The sequence below is a fragment of the Macrotis lagotis genome, chromosome X (assembly GCF_037893015.1).
Source record: "Macrotis lagotis isolate mMagLag1 chromosome X, bilby.v1.9.chrom.fasta, whole genome shotgun sequence".
Taxonomy (NCBI): Eukaryota; Metazoa; Chordata; class Mammalia; order Peramelemorphia; family Peramelidae; genus Macrotis; species Macrotis lagotis.
The window spans coordinates 618,346,507-618,367,720 of NC_133666.1; the positions used below are offsets into that span (position 1 = coordinate 618,346,507).

The 21,214-nt window shown below is 37.0% G+C and overlaps 1 protein-coding gene across 2 annotated transcripts in view; it reads right to left on the minus strand.

Moving 5' to 3' along the window:
- The window catches only part of ZC3H3 (zinc finger CCCH-type containing 3), a 527,107-nt gene that overhangs the window by 90,636 nt on the left and 415,257 nt on the right, over nucleotides 1-21,214 (minus strand). For both annotated transcript variants that reach the window (XM_074202952.1, XM_074202953.1), the window contains exons 6-8: nucleotides 8,079-8,166; nucleotides 7,821-7,979; nucleotides 5,907-5,976 (exon numbers count right to left, since the gene is read on the minus strand). In XM_074202952.1, the coding sequence (XP_074059053.1) occupies nucleotides 5,907-5,976; nucleotides 7,821-7,979; nucleotides 8,079-8,166 (317 nt within the window). The remainder of the gene's footprint in view (nucleotides 1-5,906; nucleotides 5,977-7,820; nucleotides 7,980-8,078; nucleotides 8,167-21,214) is intronic.

Here is a 21,214-nt window from a genome sequence, read left to right on the forward strand (position 1 = left end):
TAGTTAGTCAACAAGCATTTGCTAAATGCTTACAAGGATCAACTTCTATGGACCAGAGACTAACTTAAAAAGAGGCAAAGGAAAGGTTGCTTTCTTCAAGAAGCTAACAGTAAATGTGGGAGGCAATGTTTGAATAACTGCCCATGCAGGATGCATTCAGGAGGAACTGGAGGAACACTCAGAAGGAGGGCACTAGCAGTGCAGGACTATGAAAGGCCAATGCAAAGGCAGGGATTCAGGAGAGGGAGTGATGTGTGTGTGTGTGTGTGTGTGTATGTGTGTGTGCGCGCGCACGCACAACAACAAGCAGGTCGGCATAGTTGGGGTGGCCAGGCTGTGGAGGGCTTGATTCTGGAGGTAATGGGGACCTGTTAGATATGCACTCTGACAGCTGAGGACTGTTGTGATGGTTCAGTAGTCAGTAGTTATTAAGTAAAGAGTGCTCACTGTTTTAATGATGAAAAGAGAGTATATTAGATAAGAAAAATATAAACTAGAGGCTATCCAAAGTAGACCAGTGAAAGACAGTGATAGAACTGCACATGAAGTCATATAAGCATCATTTGATGAAATCAGGGATATTGAATCTAGAAAAGAGGAGCTTTAAGGGGAAACAGCAGCATTTATAAAGTGCTTTAAAGCTTACCAAGTACTTTCAAATACGCCACTTGATCCTCACAACAACAATGGAAAGCAGATGGTATTACTGCTGTTTTGTAGATGAAGAAACTGAGGCAAACAAGGATTAAATAACTTGTCCAGGATCACACAGCTAAGTCAGTGTCTGAGGCTGGATTTGAACTCTGAACTTCCTGACTCCAGACCCAATGCTCTATAGTGCCACATAGCTACTACTAACCAACGGCCTTTTACTTGAATAAGTATCTTGAATAAGTATTTTTTTTTTTACAAATCACAAGATAGTTATCTTCAAGTTTCTAAAGGGCTATTATGTTTAAGAAGGATTAGATTTGTTCTTTTTGTCTCCAAAGACCAGTGGATGAAAGTTGCATAAATGCAGATTTGAGCTTGATATAAGAAAAAAACTTCTTAACAATTAAGAGTTGTCTCAAAGGTGAAATGGGCTAACTTTGGAGGCAGTAATCTCTCCCTCATTACAGTTATTCAAGCTGAGACTGAATTACAATTTATGAGGCTTGCTATAGGGTGGGTTCTTGTTTACAACAAACTCTTTTAGCTCTAAGATTCTATTCACATTTTACTTCTTAAATACCAGGAATAATTTTTCAGGCAAATTGAACAGGGGGCCTGAGGTGAGGTAAAGAAAACATACCAGGAAACCGTTTAGTCTGTCCTGGCCAAATTAACCTGTGGCTGGATATTCTCCTAAATTCCAGTACAATGAGCTGTCAGGATCTATCAAATTCCCTCATCCCAAATTTCTTGCACCTAATCCCTCTGCTCTACTGGCACTGGAGTCACCCTGAGGCAACTACTTATTACCTCTTACCTAGCTTATTGTAATGATCTCTGAAGTTGTTTCCTGGACATGTTTTCCCACTTCCTAATCCAACCCTCCCACAGTTGTCAAGGTCATTTTTCTAATTTCAGAGCTCTGATGCCAACATTCCCCTGTCCAAAAACTGTTTATGGCTCTCCACAATATATAAGATAAAAGAAATTCTTTAGCTTGGAGTTTCAAGTCCATCTTAAGCTGGTTCTAAAATATCTCTTCAACTTATTTTACTCTATCTCCATCAGCTACTCTATTCTAGCTAAACTGGATGACAAGCTATTCTCCAATCACATTTCAAAGATAGATATATTATTTTTCAACTTTCAATTTATACACATATACTGTATTCTTCTATTAAAATGAAGGTAGATTATAGTCCTTTTTATTTAAAAAAACCCCCCAAAGAGAATCCCTCGTTGCCAAACAAAAGGTTATATACATACTATGTGAATGCTTTCAAAGTTTATTTGATTAAAATTTTCTACTATATTCAACATGATGGTGGCTGCTCCCTTCTCCAGGAATTCAACATCTGGCTCAGTGTCTTCCTTCTTGTTTTGATCCTAAGGGACTGTAACATCCATGATGACCTTTTTTCCAACTCCTTAACTTTCTAATTCTTAAATGAACTTTAACTTTAACTGAACTTTAATCTAATTTTTCTCTGTAACTCAGTCACCCATAAAGATAGTTACTCTGCTTCTCACCATAACCTATAATTGTTGCAATGCCTTAGTCAAAATTTTATATTTCTCTATCTATCCATAATTTCTTTTGATTCTATCTCTTACTCTGTGTATCACCTTCCCTAAACTGATTCTTTTCCCTCAATACTTTTTCAGGTTTTTCTGCTCCTATTTCATTTTTCATCCTTCCCAATTAAACTCCACACTGCTATCAACTCTCAAAACCTTTGCCCTGGTATCTTGTCACCTCTCATTCTTTGCCAAATCCCAGTCCTGGATTATTCCACCATATACTTCTTTTCCTTCTATTTACATGTTGCTGAACGGAGCTCAAAGAAGTCATACAAGTGTCCTGACAGTATATACTATTAATCATATCTAGCTTTGACTGAATCCTAGTACAAGGCAGTTTTTATTCCTAATTGGTTCCCTATCTCTCATTCCCCACAAACCTTTTCTTCTCTTTTCAAACTTCCCACATCTTCTACCATGGCCCCTCCTTTACTCTATTGGCTGAATGTCTTTCATCCTATTTCCTCCCAACTAGAGAAGGGTGAAGTAGAGGGAAAGGATGTCCTATCCTCTTGACCTTATGCCTAAGATACTGCCTGGCTGAAGAACCTAGGAAGATGTGGAGTCTGATTCAGGGAAGAAGCAAGGTAGCACCTTGGAAATAGCAGAAAGTACTGGAGAGCATGAGACTTGGAGTCAAAAAACTTGGGCTTGAGAAAACCAGGATTCATTGCTTACTGCGCCATGTTTTGGATAAATCATCATTGAACCTATTTTCTCAAATGTAAAATAGAAATAACTATATTGGTTATGTTTCTCTCACAGAGTTACTGTGAGAAAAATGTTTTGTAAATCAGAAAGAGCCAAAGAAGTGGGAACTATTGATATTATTTTGCGAGCTAGGGCTTTGATATTAGTCCTTACCTTCTGCACAAGGTTTCTGGTTATTCTAACCAGCTGCACCATAAGGATTCTGTTTGAGGAGGATAACAGTATCTTTCTGTTTTGAATACCTTAATGGACCTAATTTGGGTAAGCCATGGATTCAGCTCCCAAGCAGGAGAAGATACTGGTGGCTTGGATTATCACTAAATCCCTCATGGTCAAGATGAAAGAGATGAAAAGGCTGAAGCAAAGAGTGACTGACTGGATGTCAATTCCACTTAGATCCTTAGGTCTGAGTCCAAGGCTACAGGGGTATACCTTAGAATTGGCTTTAGGAAAGGGGGGAACACAGAAAGAAAGTAAAAACAGTGTTGACTGAGGAGGAGAGACAAGGAGGGAAGGAGATGTTTTTGATGTAGACCTTTTTTGTGATAATCTATGGCAAGATCTTCCCAAATTCCAGACTTCTAGTCTGATAGATTTCCAATGGGTTAATGAACTGCCTAGTCTCTGGCTCCCAGCAAAGTAGGCATCATTTAGGAAGTGGGGATGCAGTGATGATTTGTTGGTGTTACTCATAAAACAGAGATAGAGCAGGATAGAAAAGTCCAACTCATAAGGTCGAATTACTATTCTTGGTCCTTTCTCTGTTACAAGCCACAAGAAGGAGGGAAGTAAAAGATGAATGTGAAGGATGTCTCTTCAAGTATCAGAATGTTGTGAATGAGAATTTCTGCTTGCCACCCTTGCTCTGACTTCCTGGGGAAAGTCTCATTCCCTCAACCCCATGCCTCTCCTTCCATATTTCTCTCCTTCTCTACTAATCCACTGTGGTGAGTCTTGGTGATCCTGGTGAAAGTTGTAGGATCAAGAACTTGAAGGAACCTAAGAGAGTATACAGTTCAATATTCTGACTTTACAAATGAGGAAAGTGAAGCTGAGAGAAAGAAAGATATTTAGCTGAGATTACACAAATAATAAGTAGCAAATTGGGGATTCCAACCCCAAGTCTTCTAATGATGGATCTGATGTTCATCCCACAACCCTTAGAGGAAAATGTACATCAGATCTCTTTGGTAAGAATAAGTTTGTTGCTCTAACATAAATGACTCCATTTTGTTTTAAGACTCCAATCTATGAAAGAATCTCATGTAAGTTATTTTTATGTAATAGGATAGGACTTGAGTAGTTTAGTTTGACAATGAAGTGCGTATCTCTCAAACTGGTAAACACCTACTAATGACATATGTCATCCAAATCTGGTAAATAACCACTAATACTGACTGTGTCCCCGAGACTTTAGTAAGTAATTGCTAATGACATGTACCCCCCCAAACACTCCTTCAAACACTTGCTAATGACATTAACTTTGACCGAAAATCTCCCTTTCATCATAAGCTTAGATAATCAACAACAATTGGCTAACACCCTGAATTATAATTGTAAGAAATCCAGTCTTTAAACTGGAGACCCCAAGTCTTCAGCCTGATCTTGGGTCTAAAAATAAAGCTGGCTCCTGCTGTCCCAAATTTGAGACTAAAACATCCCCCATTTTAGCCTAAGGGCCATGCTGATTGACTGACAGAAATTTGTGGAACTGATGGGCAGGATGGAATTGTCATTGAGTAAAAGGACAAGATATGCTTCTTGGAAAGCCCTAGAAAATCAAGTTGGTAGTTTGATCCTGGTAGGGTTACTGTTTTTATTGTTTAATAGATTATACAAAGTAAAGTTATTTATGCTTTTTATTAATAAAGTTAGATTGTTAGGGTTGAGAAGTATAACCCTAATATTTCTGTTAACATAAGCAACAGTAAATCACTCTTGTGCATGCATTATACATCACTACCTCCAAAGGTCAAAAGGAGACTAGGTCAATCCCCAGAAGATTAGAAAAATCCTCTAATTAGGTACTCTCATACTTCTCACTTTAGCACATTAAAATCTTGCCAGAAACTAGTAGGTACTTCTTGCACAATCAAGTCAGATTTAAGGAATATCAAAGTTGGAAGGGATCTCAAAGACGATTTAATCCAATTTGAATTGAAAAAGAATATTCTTTATAACACCTTGGGGGTAGGGAAGGAGAATCTACCTCCAGTGATGAAAATTTTTCAAGTGACACAACTCCAAAGCTCTGATTTTTTCTTATAGTTAAGTTCAAATCTGCCTTTCAGCAAATTGTGACCATGACTCTTTGGATCCAATCAGAATGAGTCTCTTTTCCCTTCCACATGAACACGCTTAAAATTCCTGAAATCATCCATTTTGTTAATTCTGGACTCCTAAATCATTTCCAGGCTTGACATTATTAGTTTTTTTCTAATAATCTTCAAATGATCTGATCTCTAGTCCTTTCATTAATCAGGTGGTCATTCCTCTCTGGACTTCCTCAGTATTTTCAATGTCTTCCCCAAAATGTAATGCCCAAACAGAACATATGATTCCAGATGCTATTTGCTTAGAACAAAGGATAATGACAATATCTTCTCCCTTGATGTTCTTCTGGATATTATGCTTCTATTCACAAAGCCCAAGATAACAAAACCCAAATTTCTTAGAGATACTTATGTTTTTAGAGTGAGTCCTTCACTCATTAACTTCCTATATCCTGAGTAGATTTGCCACCCAGCAAATTCATTCCTGCAAGTTGACTCTTATTCCCCAGGATAAGTATTCCTTCACTTAATACATATAGAAGGAGGCAACTCAAAAGGGTGACACACACAGAAGCCTGACCCTCAGAATAGCAGAGACCCTCTAACAAAGTTTGAATGTCTATTGATGACTTTCATTCCCAGTGCAGATGAATGTCAGCCCCAGTGCATTCATTAAGCCATACAGACCTTCTCCTTGGAAACATGGTGAGAAAAGGGGCAGGTTCCATCTGTCTTTTTGCATGTTCCCCGTAAAAATCTGTTAGAAATGAAAGATAGAGATCCTTAAGGAAATATTCAAAAATGTATTATTTGAGAAAATTACCCATACCAGTGGCCCCTATCCCTCAGTCTCCACCTAAGGTAGTGGTAACAGGGAGTTTTCAAATAGGGCTAGTTATGCACACTGAATGGAAAAACTATGACAAGGGTGGATTAGCACAGAGATAATCAATACAAGATCCCTGCCAACTTCCTATGGTGCCCTTAACAGTCCATTGCTTATCCCAGCCTTGATTTTACTTCTTAAAGCCAAGGAAGAGCTGACATTTCAGTAGTAGTGGAGCATTTGGATAGGTACAACGTTACTGGTTGAGCAGTATGGCCTGCAAACCAGTCTGAATTCCAGTCTATTTTCCTAACTGCAGAGAACACCCTATTTTTTCTGTTGCCTCTGTAGCTTTTCTTGGCCTAGATGCATGCTATTCCCATTTTTTCATGTTCAGTTCTGCCACACCAACACTTACGACTTCTGTAGACCTTGGTGACCTCTCAAACCTCTCATCTATTATAGATCTGATTATATAAATTTAACGAGAGCTGATTACATTCAGTTGCATACTGTTTTCTAATTATTTTATGTGTGTGGGGGTCTCATCTCTCCAGTCTTCTCTAGCAGGGCCTGGAACACCACTTTCTTTTTTTTATTTCAACTCTATGGTGATCAAATACAGGGAGGGACTCATAATCAGCACTAGATTAAGAAATGGTGAAATGAACTAGGAGGTGGAGCTTTCATGTAAAGAACCAAGGTTAACCTGCTGTTAGCTAGCTGTATAGTGTGGAAGGCAAAGTGAAACCATTTTTACAGCCTCCTGGCTTATATGAAAGCCAAGAGATAACTTTTATAAAGCACATATACTTAGCGTTCAAAGCTTTTTCTAAAGGAAAGAGGAAATCTCCTTTGCAATACATTTTGCCTTGAGAAGATGTGGATCCAGATACAGCATGTTTACACTGGTAAGATACTGTGCAGCTATTAATAGGCCAGGAGTTACAAGTTCTTCCAGTAGCTCTTGTCCCTCAAGGCCATCAATGCCATCAATGTTCATATATTATTATAGGAAGGGCCTTAGTCTCAGAGTCAGAAGACCCTGGTTCTAAATCTAGTCCTGCCACTAATTATCTGCATAACCTTAGGCAGGTCCCTTTCCCTCTTCTGATCTCCCTTTTTCTTCCTGTAAAACAAAGGGATTAAATTAGATGATTAGGACTGCTTCCAGATACAAATTCTATAATCCTATGACTACAGAAGGCTAGAACTAACAGGTTGGTTAGTTACCTTGGTCTAGAGGTGGGTAGAAGATGTATCAGATTCAGGGCTTATGCCAGTCACAGATGACTGAAGCAGTAGTGGGAATCCAAGGACCACAGGATTTAGATCGAGAAGGGGCCCATAAAACCATCTGATTTGTCAAGTTCATAGATAAGGAAATAGAAGAAAATTGCCATGGATATACAAAGAACAAGAAGTAGACCTGATTTGAACCTAGATCCACTGCCTTTAAATCTAATGCTCCCTGTACTACTTCACAGTGTAGGAACATTCTAACAGCATAGTGGTGCAATGGAAAGAGCACAAAGATTTGTTAGAGAAGAACAGAGAACAAGATTCAGCTCTGATGTTCACTAGGTATGTGTGACCCTAGGTAAATAATTTAACCTCATTGAGTCTCAGTTCCATATCTATAAAAATGGGACCAACAATGTTATCAGCTTTCTGGGTCAGAGAACAAAAAGGTCACTAGACTCTCTGGGTCAGCAAATTCATCAACCCAAATGTTGATCATGTGATTCCCAGTCCTCAGGATCCCTGTTAAGTACCTGGTACACACAGCCACCTTCTCAGGGTCATGAATATAGGGGCAATGTTGACCTCGGTTGCACTTTCCAAAGCGATTGTAGTACATGCAATAGTCCCGCTTCTTTTCTTTCTTCTGCCGGGCTTGACGGATGATAGCCAGGCTACGTTGTATGGCTCGGCTGTAAAGAATAAGGGAGTGGGAGAGAAACAAGAGGCAGTGAGCTATGAACAATCCTTCTTTAGGCCTCTCCCTTCTCCTCCTCCCAGCCCCTACACACCTGGCAATTGAACGACTTGTACTTCCTCGGCCCAGGCTGGCACTGCCAGGAGAGTAGCAGGGGCTGCTGATGGTTCCATCTGCCCTTCCTGTGTGGAGACAATGAATGGAATTTCCTCATGTTAAGTCCTATACATGGCCACTGACCAAAGTCCAGGACAGATCTACCCTGATTACTAGACTAAGAGAAAAACAGATTGTTCATATTAGAGATGAGAAAACTGAGATCCAAGAAGAGTGGATGACTGGCCCACAGTCAACAATCAAGTCCCTGTGAAGAGTCAAAATAAGCACTGTGGTCCTCAAAAACCACAAAGTTAAGTGTTTTTCTCACTCCACAGTGGTTTCCTTACCATGTGACTCATGAGACCCAGGGATTTCATGATCTTTCTAAAGGCTTCCATGTCCATAAGTGTTTGATTCAATGGCCCTGATGATTAGACAGAGGAGGGGGTATGCACTATGAAAGGAAGGCTGTCTGGGGTAGGTAGGATATATCTTCAGGCTCCAGGTGGTATAAGCATGGCACAGTCACTCACCTGCCAGCCCAACTGTGTTACCCAGTGAGTGAGTAGAATTTGATAGTATGTCAATGAGCTCAACCTTCTCTGGAGCTGTCACTCGGGCTGCTGCAGATGCCCTGGCTCCATCTGTTCCAGGGGCTGAGAACAGCACTAGTGTGGCTGGAAACACATGGCTGCCTACTGGAACCCCTCCAAAGCCTGACCACAGGGCTGAGTGAACACCAATCAGCCTGGGGAAGCTCCTATACTAGGACTTGTGCTGATGTCACTGACTGAAATGGGTTCTCACCTAGTATTTAAATAATGAAAGATTAGTTGTTCATTTAACTCAATTAACTTGGGTAGGTTACAGTCCTTAAACTGTCTATAGTTAGTGCTATGTATGGGCAAGAAGAGAGAAGTTCAGGTTTGGGGGTTGGGGGGTTTATTTCCTTTTCTTTTTTACAAAAATTCTCTTCTGGTCTCATTGTGGGAGTTTTGACAAGAACAGTGAGGCACCTTTTCAAATGTTTTTCAGTGTTAAAAAATGCACATAAACTAACTGGCTTAAAAAGGTAATAAAACCCTAGCACTGAGAGGTGTTAAGAAGTTAAACTGATTCAATAGTGAACCTAGAGAGCAGAAGGTGGTTAGCATTTTCTAGAACTTTCACTTCCTGGGGAACTTACCAAAAAAAAAACACATCCATCCTCACTTTACAATACAAACCTTCCCTGTGTCACCAAATGAATAAATCAACATGCTCAGTGAGACAGAATTGGGGGTGGGGCTATAAAAAGGTCCCACTTTGTGTTGACTCATTTCTCTCTTGGACTTGACTCTGGGTTTCAGCACCCAAACCCTGATCCCAGAGGGCATAGAAGGAAGAGGACTGTCCGTGAAGCCAGGAGAATTGGTTTGAACTGCAGCTTTCCAGTTCAATACTTGTACAGTTACTCTGGGTGATTTGCTATGTGAGCTTCAGCTTCCTCAGCTCTGAAGTTAAGATGATAATCATACTTGCACCACCACCCTTCCAGGAATGCTGTGAAGAAGTCTAGTACAAATCTTAAATGTATTCTATTGTAATAATTATCATCATACTGGGAGGGGGAGGGATTTTGACCCATTTCTTCTTCTCTGATCCTGTCTCTTAAGGAAATCAGAAGAAAAGGATCTATGCCAGGTTGCCTCACAATCCTGAGTTCAGAAAAAAATGAGACTTCCCTTCAAATCCCCATCTAAGCTTTCTAGACCTGTCTAGTTTCCATGTAAAGTCCTCCAGTAATAGGAAACCTACTCACTCTTGAAGCAGGTCCCTCCACTTTTGGAAAACTTTTAAAAAAATTTCCATTAATTAAAAATGGACTCTGCAACTTTTATTGATAGTCCTAGTTAAAAGTACAGGCAATCTTAGGCTTCTTTGAAAGAAGGCATCCAGAACCAGCAGGGCAATAGGCATTTGTTATTGCTCCCTATCCAGACCTTATATACTGTGCTTAGCTCTGGGTGCCACATTTTAGGAAGGGCATTGGAAAACTGGAGTATGTTGAGGGTGCTTAGAACAATGAAGGGTCTTGAGATCACGTACTGAAGGATCTGCTGAAAATATGGGGATGTTAAGTCTTGAGAGAAGTATAGTGGATAGGGTGAAGCAGAGGAAGATCAATCAACCAATGAGAATTCAACACAATAGATGTCTTAAGAATTTAGCTTACTTTGGAATAATAGAATTTTTTTTTAAATTTTATTTTAAGACAATGGGATTAAGTGACTTGCCCAAAGTTACACAGCTAGGTAATTATTAAGTGTCTGAGGCCAAATTTGAACTCAGGTCCTCCAGACTCCAGGGCCAGTGCTTATTCACTACTCCACCTAGCTGCCCCAGGAACAATAGAAATGTTACAGAATGATTAGCAGAAGACACAGAAAAAGTTTAGAAACTCAGAAATCCATAAAATTTATGTATAGTATTGTACAACATCAACCCAAATTTTCAAATAAGGTATTGTAAAGAACCCACAAAAGAAAAAGATAAAAATTAAGGCTTCTTCTCTGGTATGAAGGGAATATCAAAACATTTTATGCAGTTTTTCCAGATTGCAGAAGCACTCTTGATGTGGAAGGACTAACTCTTTAAAGGATTCCTATTTAAGTATGGGCTAGTAGTTCTGAGGTTTCAGTCTACTTTCTCTTACTTTTTGATATCATATTATTTTTCAGGAGGTTATAAAATCAAACAATATAACATAAAAAATTATATTGTTTCTCTTTCTAAAAAGTCATTCTATGATTTAGATCTACTCCATACTTTTCAATTTTAATGTCAATGTAGTGGTTAGCTTAGGCACTCATTACTTTTGGTTTGAACTTTCAATAAGTACTAATTAATTTCTCTGCTTTCAGTTTATTTTCTCTTGAAGGTCTTTTCTAACTCTAATATTCTACAATTCTACATGGAGCATCACTAAGAGCCAAAAAGTACTTTTTAAATGATCTAACCCCAAGACATATAAATGAGAAAACTCAAGTTTAGAGAAGGCATGATTATAAAGGCATTCACTAAGTGGCAAAGTTGGGGATCTAACCTCATTTACCTTTGACTATAAGATCAGCATTCCTTTCACAATACCATGCTTAATCTCCTTTAAATCTCTTCAATTAACCTTTATAGCATGACCTCCAATTCTGCCACCACCCAGATCACTCTTTGTGAGGGTAGAGTCAAAATGTAGAGTGGCAAGAAATACAACCAATTTTGCCTTCTACATCTCTTCCACAATGATCTAGTAAATCAGACTGATTTCTGACAGAGAAATTCAAGAACATAGACCAGAGTGAATCATTTTTAAGTTTAAACTGTCTGTGGATACTGGGGACAGGGTTTGATCAGGAGCAAGGGGTCTCTTGGAGCATTCCATTTTATGGGCAATGAAAGCGGGCAGAGATGGAGGAAAAAAGGGCAGGCATTACCAAGTAGGAAGAGATCCTTGAGCTAGCAAAGTGTACAAAAACAGATGTTATTTGTTAGCCTTGCCAATCGCTATTTAGCTTGAGGGCACATTACCATGGTCTATAAAGGAGGGGACCTAGAACTAGGAGTATCAGAGAGAAGAGGTTTTGGGTTTTAGCTTAGGTAATGAAAGAGGAATAAATTCAGAAGCAAACAGTAGGCTAGGTGATAATCACAATGAAGGACTAGACAGTTTTTCTGATTCCCTTGATCTCTTGAACCTCTCCAAAATAGAAATTATGTGATAAATATAAAGGAGCTCCAGCTATCTCCATGATTTAGGACACCTAGAATCCAAAAGACAGTATTTAAAAAAAACAACCCAATGAACTCATGAAGTGACTTCTATAATGAGTTCATTCAACCCCCTTGCCCCAAAGCAGTGAAGCTGCACTAGCCAACCTACATAGGCTCACAACAAAACCCAACCCCAAACTCTAGTTTCTGCTCTTTCTTTCCAGTGTTAAGAAGATCATAGCTCCAGGCTGCATAAGACTGCTCAGGCACAAGGACAGCCAGAGCACTGGTCTTGAAGACAGGAAGACAGGAGTTTGAATCCAGTCTCAGATATTTGAAACTAACTAGTTATGTGATCTTAGACAAGTCACTCAACGCTGATTACCTCACATCCAGGGACATCTCTAGTTGTCTTAATTCATATCTGACCACTGGACTCAGATGACTCCAGAAGAGAAAATGAGACTGGTGACTTAGCAAAGCACTGCCTCCTTCAAATTCAATTCATGTGCTTGTTTTGATATCATCTCCCTGATGTCATGGTCTTCTTTGAGAATGAAGAACAAACAATAAAACAGTCATCATATCTCTAATGTACATCAGATTATAGAAGCTCTCTGAGTCCACATAGCTAATATGAAAGTAGGCAGCATTCCGAATTTCAAAATATCTCTGCAGTAGACCCAAAGCAGTGGGAAAAGGGTTGGGTACATGTAAAAGTTGAAAATATAACTCATTACCACATTCCATCCCCATCTCCTCCTAGAAACTCAAACTAGGAAAAGGTTCAAACCCATAGTACTAGCACGATTGCCAGGATTAGGCTAGAGAACTGAGGAATAGAGCAAATGGGACAGGATACTGTGTGTAGTGGGGCTATATGGTACTCTACTAAGTTTGAGGGTAAGTACACAGCATCCAGGTTGGGGCTGTACTGTGAATTGCCCAGTATGGGATAAAACTGAGATGCTTTGAGATCTAGTTCATAAGGAAACCATCATTAGAAAGGAGGGAGTAGGAGAGTTAGAAAAAGAATGAAATTACAAATGATCTCAGGAGGAAGAAAATTCAAAGACTTTGAACATAAGAAAATAAATCAACAAGATTTAGTAACAGAAAGAAATGTGGTTTCCAGATCTAGTAGGCATTTCTGAATTAATACTAGAAAGCAAAAGAAAATGATTGAACACCTAATGATATTTGATGAAACCCTGTACAATCTGAGGAGAATAAAGGACCACAACATGCTGTTCTTGAGTTATTTAAAAGAGGAATGTAGCCTGCACAACAAAAAATAATGGGCAGAATAGAAAAATTGGAATTTACAATGTTAAGTCTTAATAAAGAAACAGAAGAGAGAATACTAGATTGAGAATGAAACTATAAAGAAGCGAAAGACAATCTAGAAGAAAAAGAGGCAAAAAACCTCACTAAAAAAAATAGGCTGGGTGGCAGAGTAAAGATGGTGGAGTGAGGACATTTTTCTCTAGCTCTTCCAACACACATCCTCCATAACTTAGAAAATACTCTAGAATGAATTCTGATTGGAAAAAGGAGAGAGAAAGGGAGTGGCTGGAGGGGTGATCTGAAGACACTGGGGGTAGGGAGGGGCCAGGATCATAGTCAGGTGGTAGTACCACCAGAAATAGATCTAAAAGTATTCCAGTACCCAGGAACAGAAAAGGAATCCTCCTTTTCTGATGGGGGGAACTCTGAACTAGTGGTAGGAGAAGGAATGGGTACCATCTTTACACAGTTTTGGGTTACAGAGGTGAAGAAGATTATCTGGGATAGAGCATGGAGGCCTATCTGAGTGTTGAGTATAAAAAAAAATTCTAGAAACTTATTTTGGCCCTGAGCCCAGAGCAGAGCAATGACTCAGTTCTCAACTCAACCTGCCATGGAAATGTCAGGGAAGATGACTATGACCAAATGCAGGTCAACTGCAGAAATGCACATTAATAGCAAATGAAACTCAACCACATATAAGCTAATAGACCTGAATCTGGATCAGGAATTTGCAGAGTTCAAAATTGTTTACCATCTTAGGAATGGGGCAGAAGAAGAAAATGTGGAAATTGGAATTTAAAATTTTTAAAAAGTTAAAAATTGTCTTTACATTTAATTGAGAGGGAAAAAAATGAAATGCTATTAAAAAAATAAAAGAAATAGCTTGGAAAATGAACAAACAAAAGGAGCCTGACCAGAAGAACTACTGCTGGTAACAGGGATACCTAAGGCAAAAGGCAGAAGAGGACAATGACTTGAAAACATCTACCAGCAAATTCTCAAAGTAAAATGCAGATTGGATACAAGTCCAACAAGAATTGCTGGAAGAGCAAAGAACAAAAAAAAAAAAAGGAAATTTAAAAAGAGCAAAAAAAAAATTAAACCAGGTAAACAGTGGTAGAGAGAAAAATGAAGAAAAAAAATGAGAGCTGAGAAAATTATGAAAAGAGAACAATCAGGCAAAAAAAGTAACAAAAAATATCCTACTGAGGGCGGCTAGGTGGCATAGTGGATAAAGCACTGGCCTTGGAGTCAGGAGTACCTGGGTTCAAATCTGGTCTCAGACACTTAATAATTACCTAGCTGTGTGGCCTTGGGCAACTCCATTTGCCTTGCAAAAACCTAAAAAAAAATATCCTACTGAAGAATAAAACTATTTAAAAATTAGAACTGGCCAAATGGAATTTAATGACTCCATGTGACTTTAAAAAATAATTAACAAAGTAAAAATCCCAGAAAAATTAGAAAATAGTAAATAGTTGACAGGAAAAAAACAGTGAATTGTAAAATTGATGAGAGATAATTTAAGAATCAATAGTCTGCTTGAAAGTCATGAACAGAAAACAAATCTAGACATCATCATTAAAGAAATTATCAAAGAGATCAGATATCAAAACCAAGAAAAAAAAAAGCAGAAATCGAAAGAACCTTCCAAATGAAAACTCCTAATATAATTATGGCCAATACTCAGAACTCTCAGGTCAAGAAATAAATATCGTAAGTCAAGTACTTATGGAGTCATGGTCAGTATTATTTAAGATTTGGCAGCTACTTCTATAAAGGAATGGAAGGTATTGTAGAAGGCAGCAATCTTGAATTACAACCAAGATAACCTAGACAGAATTCTACAAAGGGAAAATGGATACTTAGTGAAATGAAGGACAACTCTCATCCATTTCCGATACAACGAAAAGAATTGAATAAAATTACTGACATTAAACATTGAATTCAATTAGAGTATAAAATGATAAATATAAGTGGGAAATCGTAAGGGTCTAAAAAACTGCTTACATTATTATATGAGAATTACATGTAATTCCTAAGTTTTTATTATCACCAGGAATCTTACAGAGAGACTAATTAGACAGAAATATGGGAGGTAATTAAATTATGTCTGGAGGATCTCAAAAGAAGAATGAAGTGTGAGGAAAGAGAGGGTTGGAGGGAAAAAAGTAAAAAGGTGGAAAAATATCACATATAAATGGGATACACAAGGAAGAGTTTATACAAGGGAGAGGGCAGTGGAGAGGAGCAGGAAACATTTGAATATTACTCTCATCTAAACAGGTTCAAGAAGGAAAGACACACATATACAAACAGTTGAGGATAGAAGGTCATTTTACTCAACAAGGAAGTAGAAGGAAAAAGAATTAAGTGAAAAGGTAGGGAAGAGGAAGGGCATATTAAAGATAGTGATAAGAAGGAAATACTCCTGAGAAGTCGAATGAAAGGATAAATAGAAAGGATTAGGATAAAGGGAAACTTAAAGTTAGCAATCATAACTGTGAAAGTAAGAGATGAAATGATAAAATGCAAGGAGAAATCAGAATGACTTAAAACCCCATTATCCAATAATTCTTTGTTACAAGAAACAAACTTGAGACAGAAAGACACACACAGAATTTTCAGGTTTCAGTTGATGCAAAAACAGGCAGAGATGGCAATCACAATCTGAGACAAATCAAAAGCAAAAAAAAATTTAAAAGCAATAAACAGGGAAACTACATTTCACTAAAAGTCAAATGAGTTACAGAATGAAAGATAGTAAAAAAATATAGTAGTGAAAGACTTTCATTTAGCCTTCTCAGTTCCAGGTATATCTAACCACAAAATAAACAAGACAAAGTTATTCTCAGCTATGTACAGCATTTTCACAGAACCTGATCATGTATTAAGGCATAAAAATCTTAGAAACAAATGAAGGCAAGCAGAAATTAAATTACATGCATCTTTTTCTTGCCATAATACAATAATAATTCATTCAATAATGGGCTTTTAAAACAAAATAAAAAGTAATTAGAAATTAAACACCTTAATTCTAAAGAATTTTTGTGAGATAACATGCAAAAATCTGTGGGATACGGGCAAAGCAGTACTTATGGGAAAAATTCTATTTCTAAATGCTTATATCAATGAAAGAGAGGAAAGAACAGATCAATGGATTGGGTATGTAATGAAAAAAATTAGAAAATCAATAAATTAAACATTCAATTAAATATCAAAGTAGAAATGCTGCTAAATCAAAGGAGATTAATGAAATTAAAAGAAAAAAGAAGGGCAGCTAAGTGGCATAGTATTGGCTTTGGAGTCAGGAGAACATGAATTAGTACTTACTGAGTGACCTTGGGTGAGTCATTTAATCCCACTGTCCCACAAAAACCAAAAAGAAGAAAAAAAGAACAAAGCCATTGAACTAATAAATAAAACTAGGCACTGTTTTCTAAGGGAAAAACAGAATGCAACAACAATAAAGTAAACAGGTCACTGGCTAATTTGATTTATAAAAAGAAAACTGAATTCGTAGTATGAAAAAGATGAATTCAAAACCAATGAAGATGAAATCAAAACAATTACTAGAAGTCATTTTGTCTAATTATAATCAAACAAAACTGACAATCTTAATGAAATAGATGAATATTTACAAAAATAAAAACTGCCCATATAAACAGAATAGAAAATAGAATAATTAGAAAAAGAAATCCTTAAGGAGGGGGAAAAGCCCAAACCAAATGAATTTATAAAAGAATTCTACTAAACATTTAAAAAATAATTAATTCCAACACTTTATGAACTATTTGAAAAAACAGATAAAGGAATGTTTCCAAATTCCTTCTGTGACACAAATATGGTGTTTTGATGACTAAAACCAGGGAGAGTCACAAAGACTATACACTATGACCAGGCTGGATTTATATCAGGAATGCTGGGCTGATTCAAAATCAGGAAAACTATAAGCACAAATGACAACAGTAGCAACAAAAAATAATATAGTCAACAGACTATAAAGTACAAGAATAAATGGAGCTTTCCTTAAACCAAGGGTAAGTATTATCTGTAAAGAAGAAAAGCTAGAAGTTTTTCCAGGATGATCAGGGTGAAAAATAAGTCCATTATCAACATTACTATTTGATACTGAGTTAGAAACATAAAACAGGAATAAAACAATAGCAAAAGCAAAAAAGAAAAAAAAACAAACAAACCAGGAATAAACATTAGAGATGAGAGAGAAAAAAGAATCAAACAATTAGCCATTTCAGCAAAGTTGCAGGACATAAAATAAAACTAAAGAAATCATTAGTATTTCTGTACATTACTAGCAAAAAACCATCAGGAAGAGGGGGAAAAAGAGAAATTCCAATGAAAATAATTACACTGAATAAAATACTTAGAGGAGTCTATCTGCTAAGATTCACATAAGAACTATACCAGCACAATTACAAAACATTTTTGTACAAATAGATCTAAATAACCAGAGAAATAAATACTCATTATTCATGGATAGGTTGAATCAATATAAAAAAATAATGCTCAATTAATTAATTAAATGTCATAATAATCAAATTTCTAAAGAATTATTTTTACAGAATAAGAAAAAAATGGCAACAAAATTTACCTGAAGAAACAGAGGATTAAAACTATCAAGAGAATCAATGAAAATAAAATGCAGAGAGAGAGGGGGGCCTAACAGAACATATTTCAAAACTGTATTACAAATCTGTAATCATCAAAACAAATTGGTACTAGGTGAGGAAAAGAAAAGTTGAAATGTGGAACAGATTAGATACGTAACATACAGAAGAAAATGAGCACAGTAACCTAGTGTGTGATAAATCTGAAAATCCAAGCTTTTAGGCTATTTGACAAAAACGTTGGAAAAACTGAAAAGCAGTCTGGCAGAAATTAGGCAAAGACCAACATCCAGGACCACATACCCACGTAAGATTAATACTGATATATAATTTTAGATATAAAGGATGCTCTCATAAGTAAATTAGTGGACCTTGGAAGAAATTCTGTTAAATCTATGGATATGGGAAGAATTAATGACCAAACAACTGAGAGAGGTTCACAGGAAATAAAATGCATAATTTTGATGAAATTGACAACTTTCTGCACAAAGAAAAGCAATGCAACTAAAGTGAGAAGAAAAAGAATAACTGGGGAAAAATTCTTTGCTGACAGTTTCTCTGATAAAGGTCTCAATTTAAAATTATATAGATAACTGAATTGCATTTACAAGAATGAGTCATTCCCCAATTGACAAATGATGAAATGATATGAGTAGGCAGTTTTCAGAGTTTGAAATCAAAGTTATCAATAGTCACATGGAAGAATGCTCTAAATCACTAAAGAGAAATGCAAATTAAATAATTCTGAGATATCACTTCATACTTATATTAATATTAGTTAGGATGATAAAAAAAACCCCAGAAAATCACAAATGCTAAAGGGGATGTGGGAAAATAGGTACACTAATACACTGCTGTCAAAGTTGTTAACTAGTGGGGCAGCTAGGTGGCGCAGTGGATAGAGCACCGGCCCTGGAGTCAGGAGTACCTGGGTTCAAATCCAGTCTCAGACACTTAATAATTACCTAGCTGTGCAGCCTTGGGTAAGCCACTTAACCCCATTGCCTTGCAAAAACCTAAAAAACAAAAACAAAAACTAAAAAAAAAGTTGTTAACTAGTACAAACATCATAGCAAGCAATTTGGAACTAGGCCCCCAAACTATTAAGTTGTGAATGCCCTTTGATCTAGCAATACTAATACTACTAGATCTAAATCTCAAAGAAATAAAAAAAGGAAAAGAGCCCATATGTACAAAAATATTGATAGCAGCCATTTTTTGTGATAGTAAAGAACTGGAAACTGAGGGGATGCCCATCAATTTGAGTATGACTAGACAAGTAATACATGAATTAGTACATAAAGTACATAAATGCAATAAAATTCTTTTGTGCTGTAAGAAATAATAAAGAGGATGATTTCAGAAAAACCCGGGATGATTTGTATGGAGTGATGCAAAGCAAGCAGAATCAGTATTGTAAAGATAACCGATTCTGAACTTAGTAATTGATCAACACAATAACCAAACAAAATCCCAAAAGACTCATGATGAAACATGCTATCCACCCTCCAGAAAAAGAATTGATGTACTCAAGAATGCAGAATGACATATATTTTCTTCTATTTCTTTTTATTCTGAGAACATAGCTAAAGTGGAAATTAATTTTGCATATATATATATATATATATATATATATATGTTTGTAATGAGTTTTATTTCTGGTGCTTTCTCAATAGGTGCAGAAGGGAGAAATTTCAATATGAAAATAAAATTGAAAAAAATATAAAAATCCATAAAATCACTGGTTTCAAAAAGATTTACAAAAGCAAAGAAAAGAAAATTAAATAAGTTCACCAGACAAGCTAAACATACTGATTTTAAAGAGATGAGAGAGACAATCTAAGGATTTTGGAAGTCTGCAGAAGAATAAGACAAAAAAATCACATAACACCATAATTAAGGAAATAATATAAGAGAAATTCCCAGGACTGCTGAAAGTCAAGAATGAAATGCCAACTGAAAGAATTCATTATCTCCAGAAAAACAAAACAAAATAAAATCCAAAGCTGAAAACTTCAAGTCACTTAATGGCTAAAAAAATAATTCACTTCAGAAAATGAAGATCTTCAAATACAAAGGAAAGGAAATTAGGATAAAACAAGACTATTCTACACCCACCAGAAAATGTAGGAGGGAATGGAATAATGTGCTCTAAAGAGCAATGGAGTTCAGGATACAGACAGGGTGATCTATCCTGAAAATATGAACTTAATTATAAATGAAAAAAAAGATGTTCAATAATAAAGAAGCATTTTTAGATATCCAACTTGAGATTATTTGCTTCTCAAATGACTCAGAAACAGAAAAAGTGAATGCAGTACCTTCAAGGTCAGCAACAGCAACAACCTTAACAGCAGAGGTACCAGGAGACATACCAGTGATAAGGCAGATTTGAGGCATTATGGACAGAACCTGGTAATTCCCTACCTATAGGTAAAATAAATAACTCTCATTAGGAAAATGAAGGATAGGAGGAGCTTCAGACTAATTTTGCCACAGAAGGAAATCAATAACAAGGATTATGGGCCAGATACAATTATGGGGATACAAAAAAGGGTAACAATAGTCTCTGTTCTTAAGGAGCTCACATTCTAATGGGAGGGGGGATAATATACAATTATGTATGAAGTATTTATTGAATATTGCAGAGGGAAAGACTGGGGAAAACTTCTTGTAGATAGTGGAATTTTAGCTTCAGATGTGATGGTAGGCAAGTCCAGAAATAGAGGTGAGGAGAGAAAGCATTTCAGGCATGGGGGACAGTCCAGGAAAATGTCTTTTGAAGAATGAAAATGAGTCTAGGATCTTGCTTTAGGGACCTTAGTTCTGGGTTGATTTTGATGGATACTACTATGTGGTCCTTTAGCCCTAGGATGAAAACTTGTTAGTGGAGTAGATAAAGCATTGGGCCTAGTCTAAAGCCCTGAGTTCAATTGTGAACTGAGATAGTAATTCCTGGGCAAGTTGCTTAACCTTATTCTACCTCAGTTTCCTCAACTGTAAAATGCAAAACTTTATCTACCTCTCAGAGTTGTTGTGAGGATTAAAATGAGATGATCTCAGTAAAAGTACTTAGTTCAGGGTTTGGTACACAGAAGGTGTTTAATAAATGCTTATTTCCTTCCTTTCAGGAATGTTAGGAGAGGTAGCCTGAGGTGGTTTTAAACACACCAAAAGATAAAAGGCAAGTGGAGGGCAACAGGAGATGAATTCATTCAGGATTTCTTTCTAGTTTGTCAACAGCCCTCTGTTTTTCTTCTTGCCAGGTATATTTATTCATATCAGAAATTGTAGTTATCATTAAGAAGTCCATAGTTCATGGAAAGCTGGTCAGCTCTTAACACACCATCTAGATAGGATGCTACTACTGTCTCCTTATTCTACAACTCAGCAGCTGCCAGTCTCAAGAGCAAGGCTGGTACCTTGCTCAGTTGAGCTCAAACATGCCTCTCTGGGACATTACAAG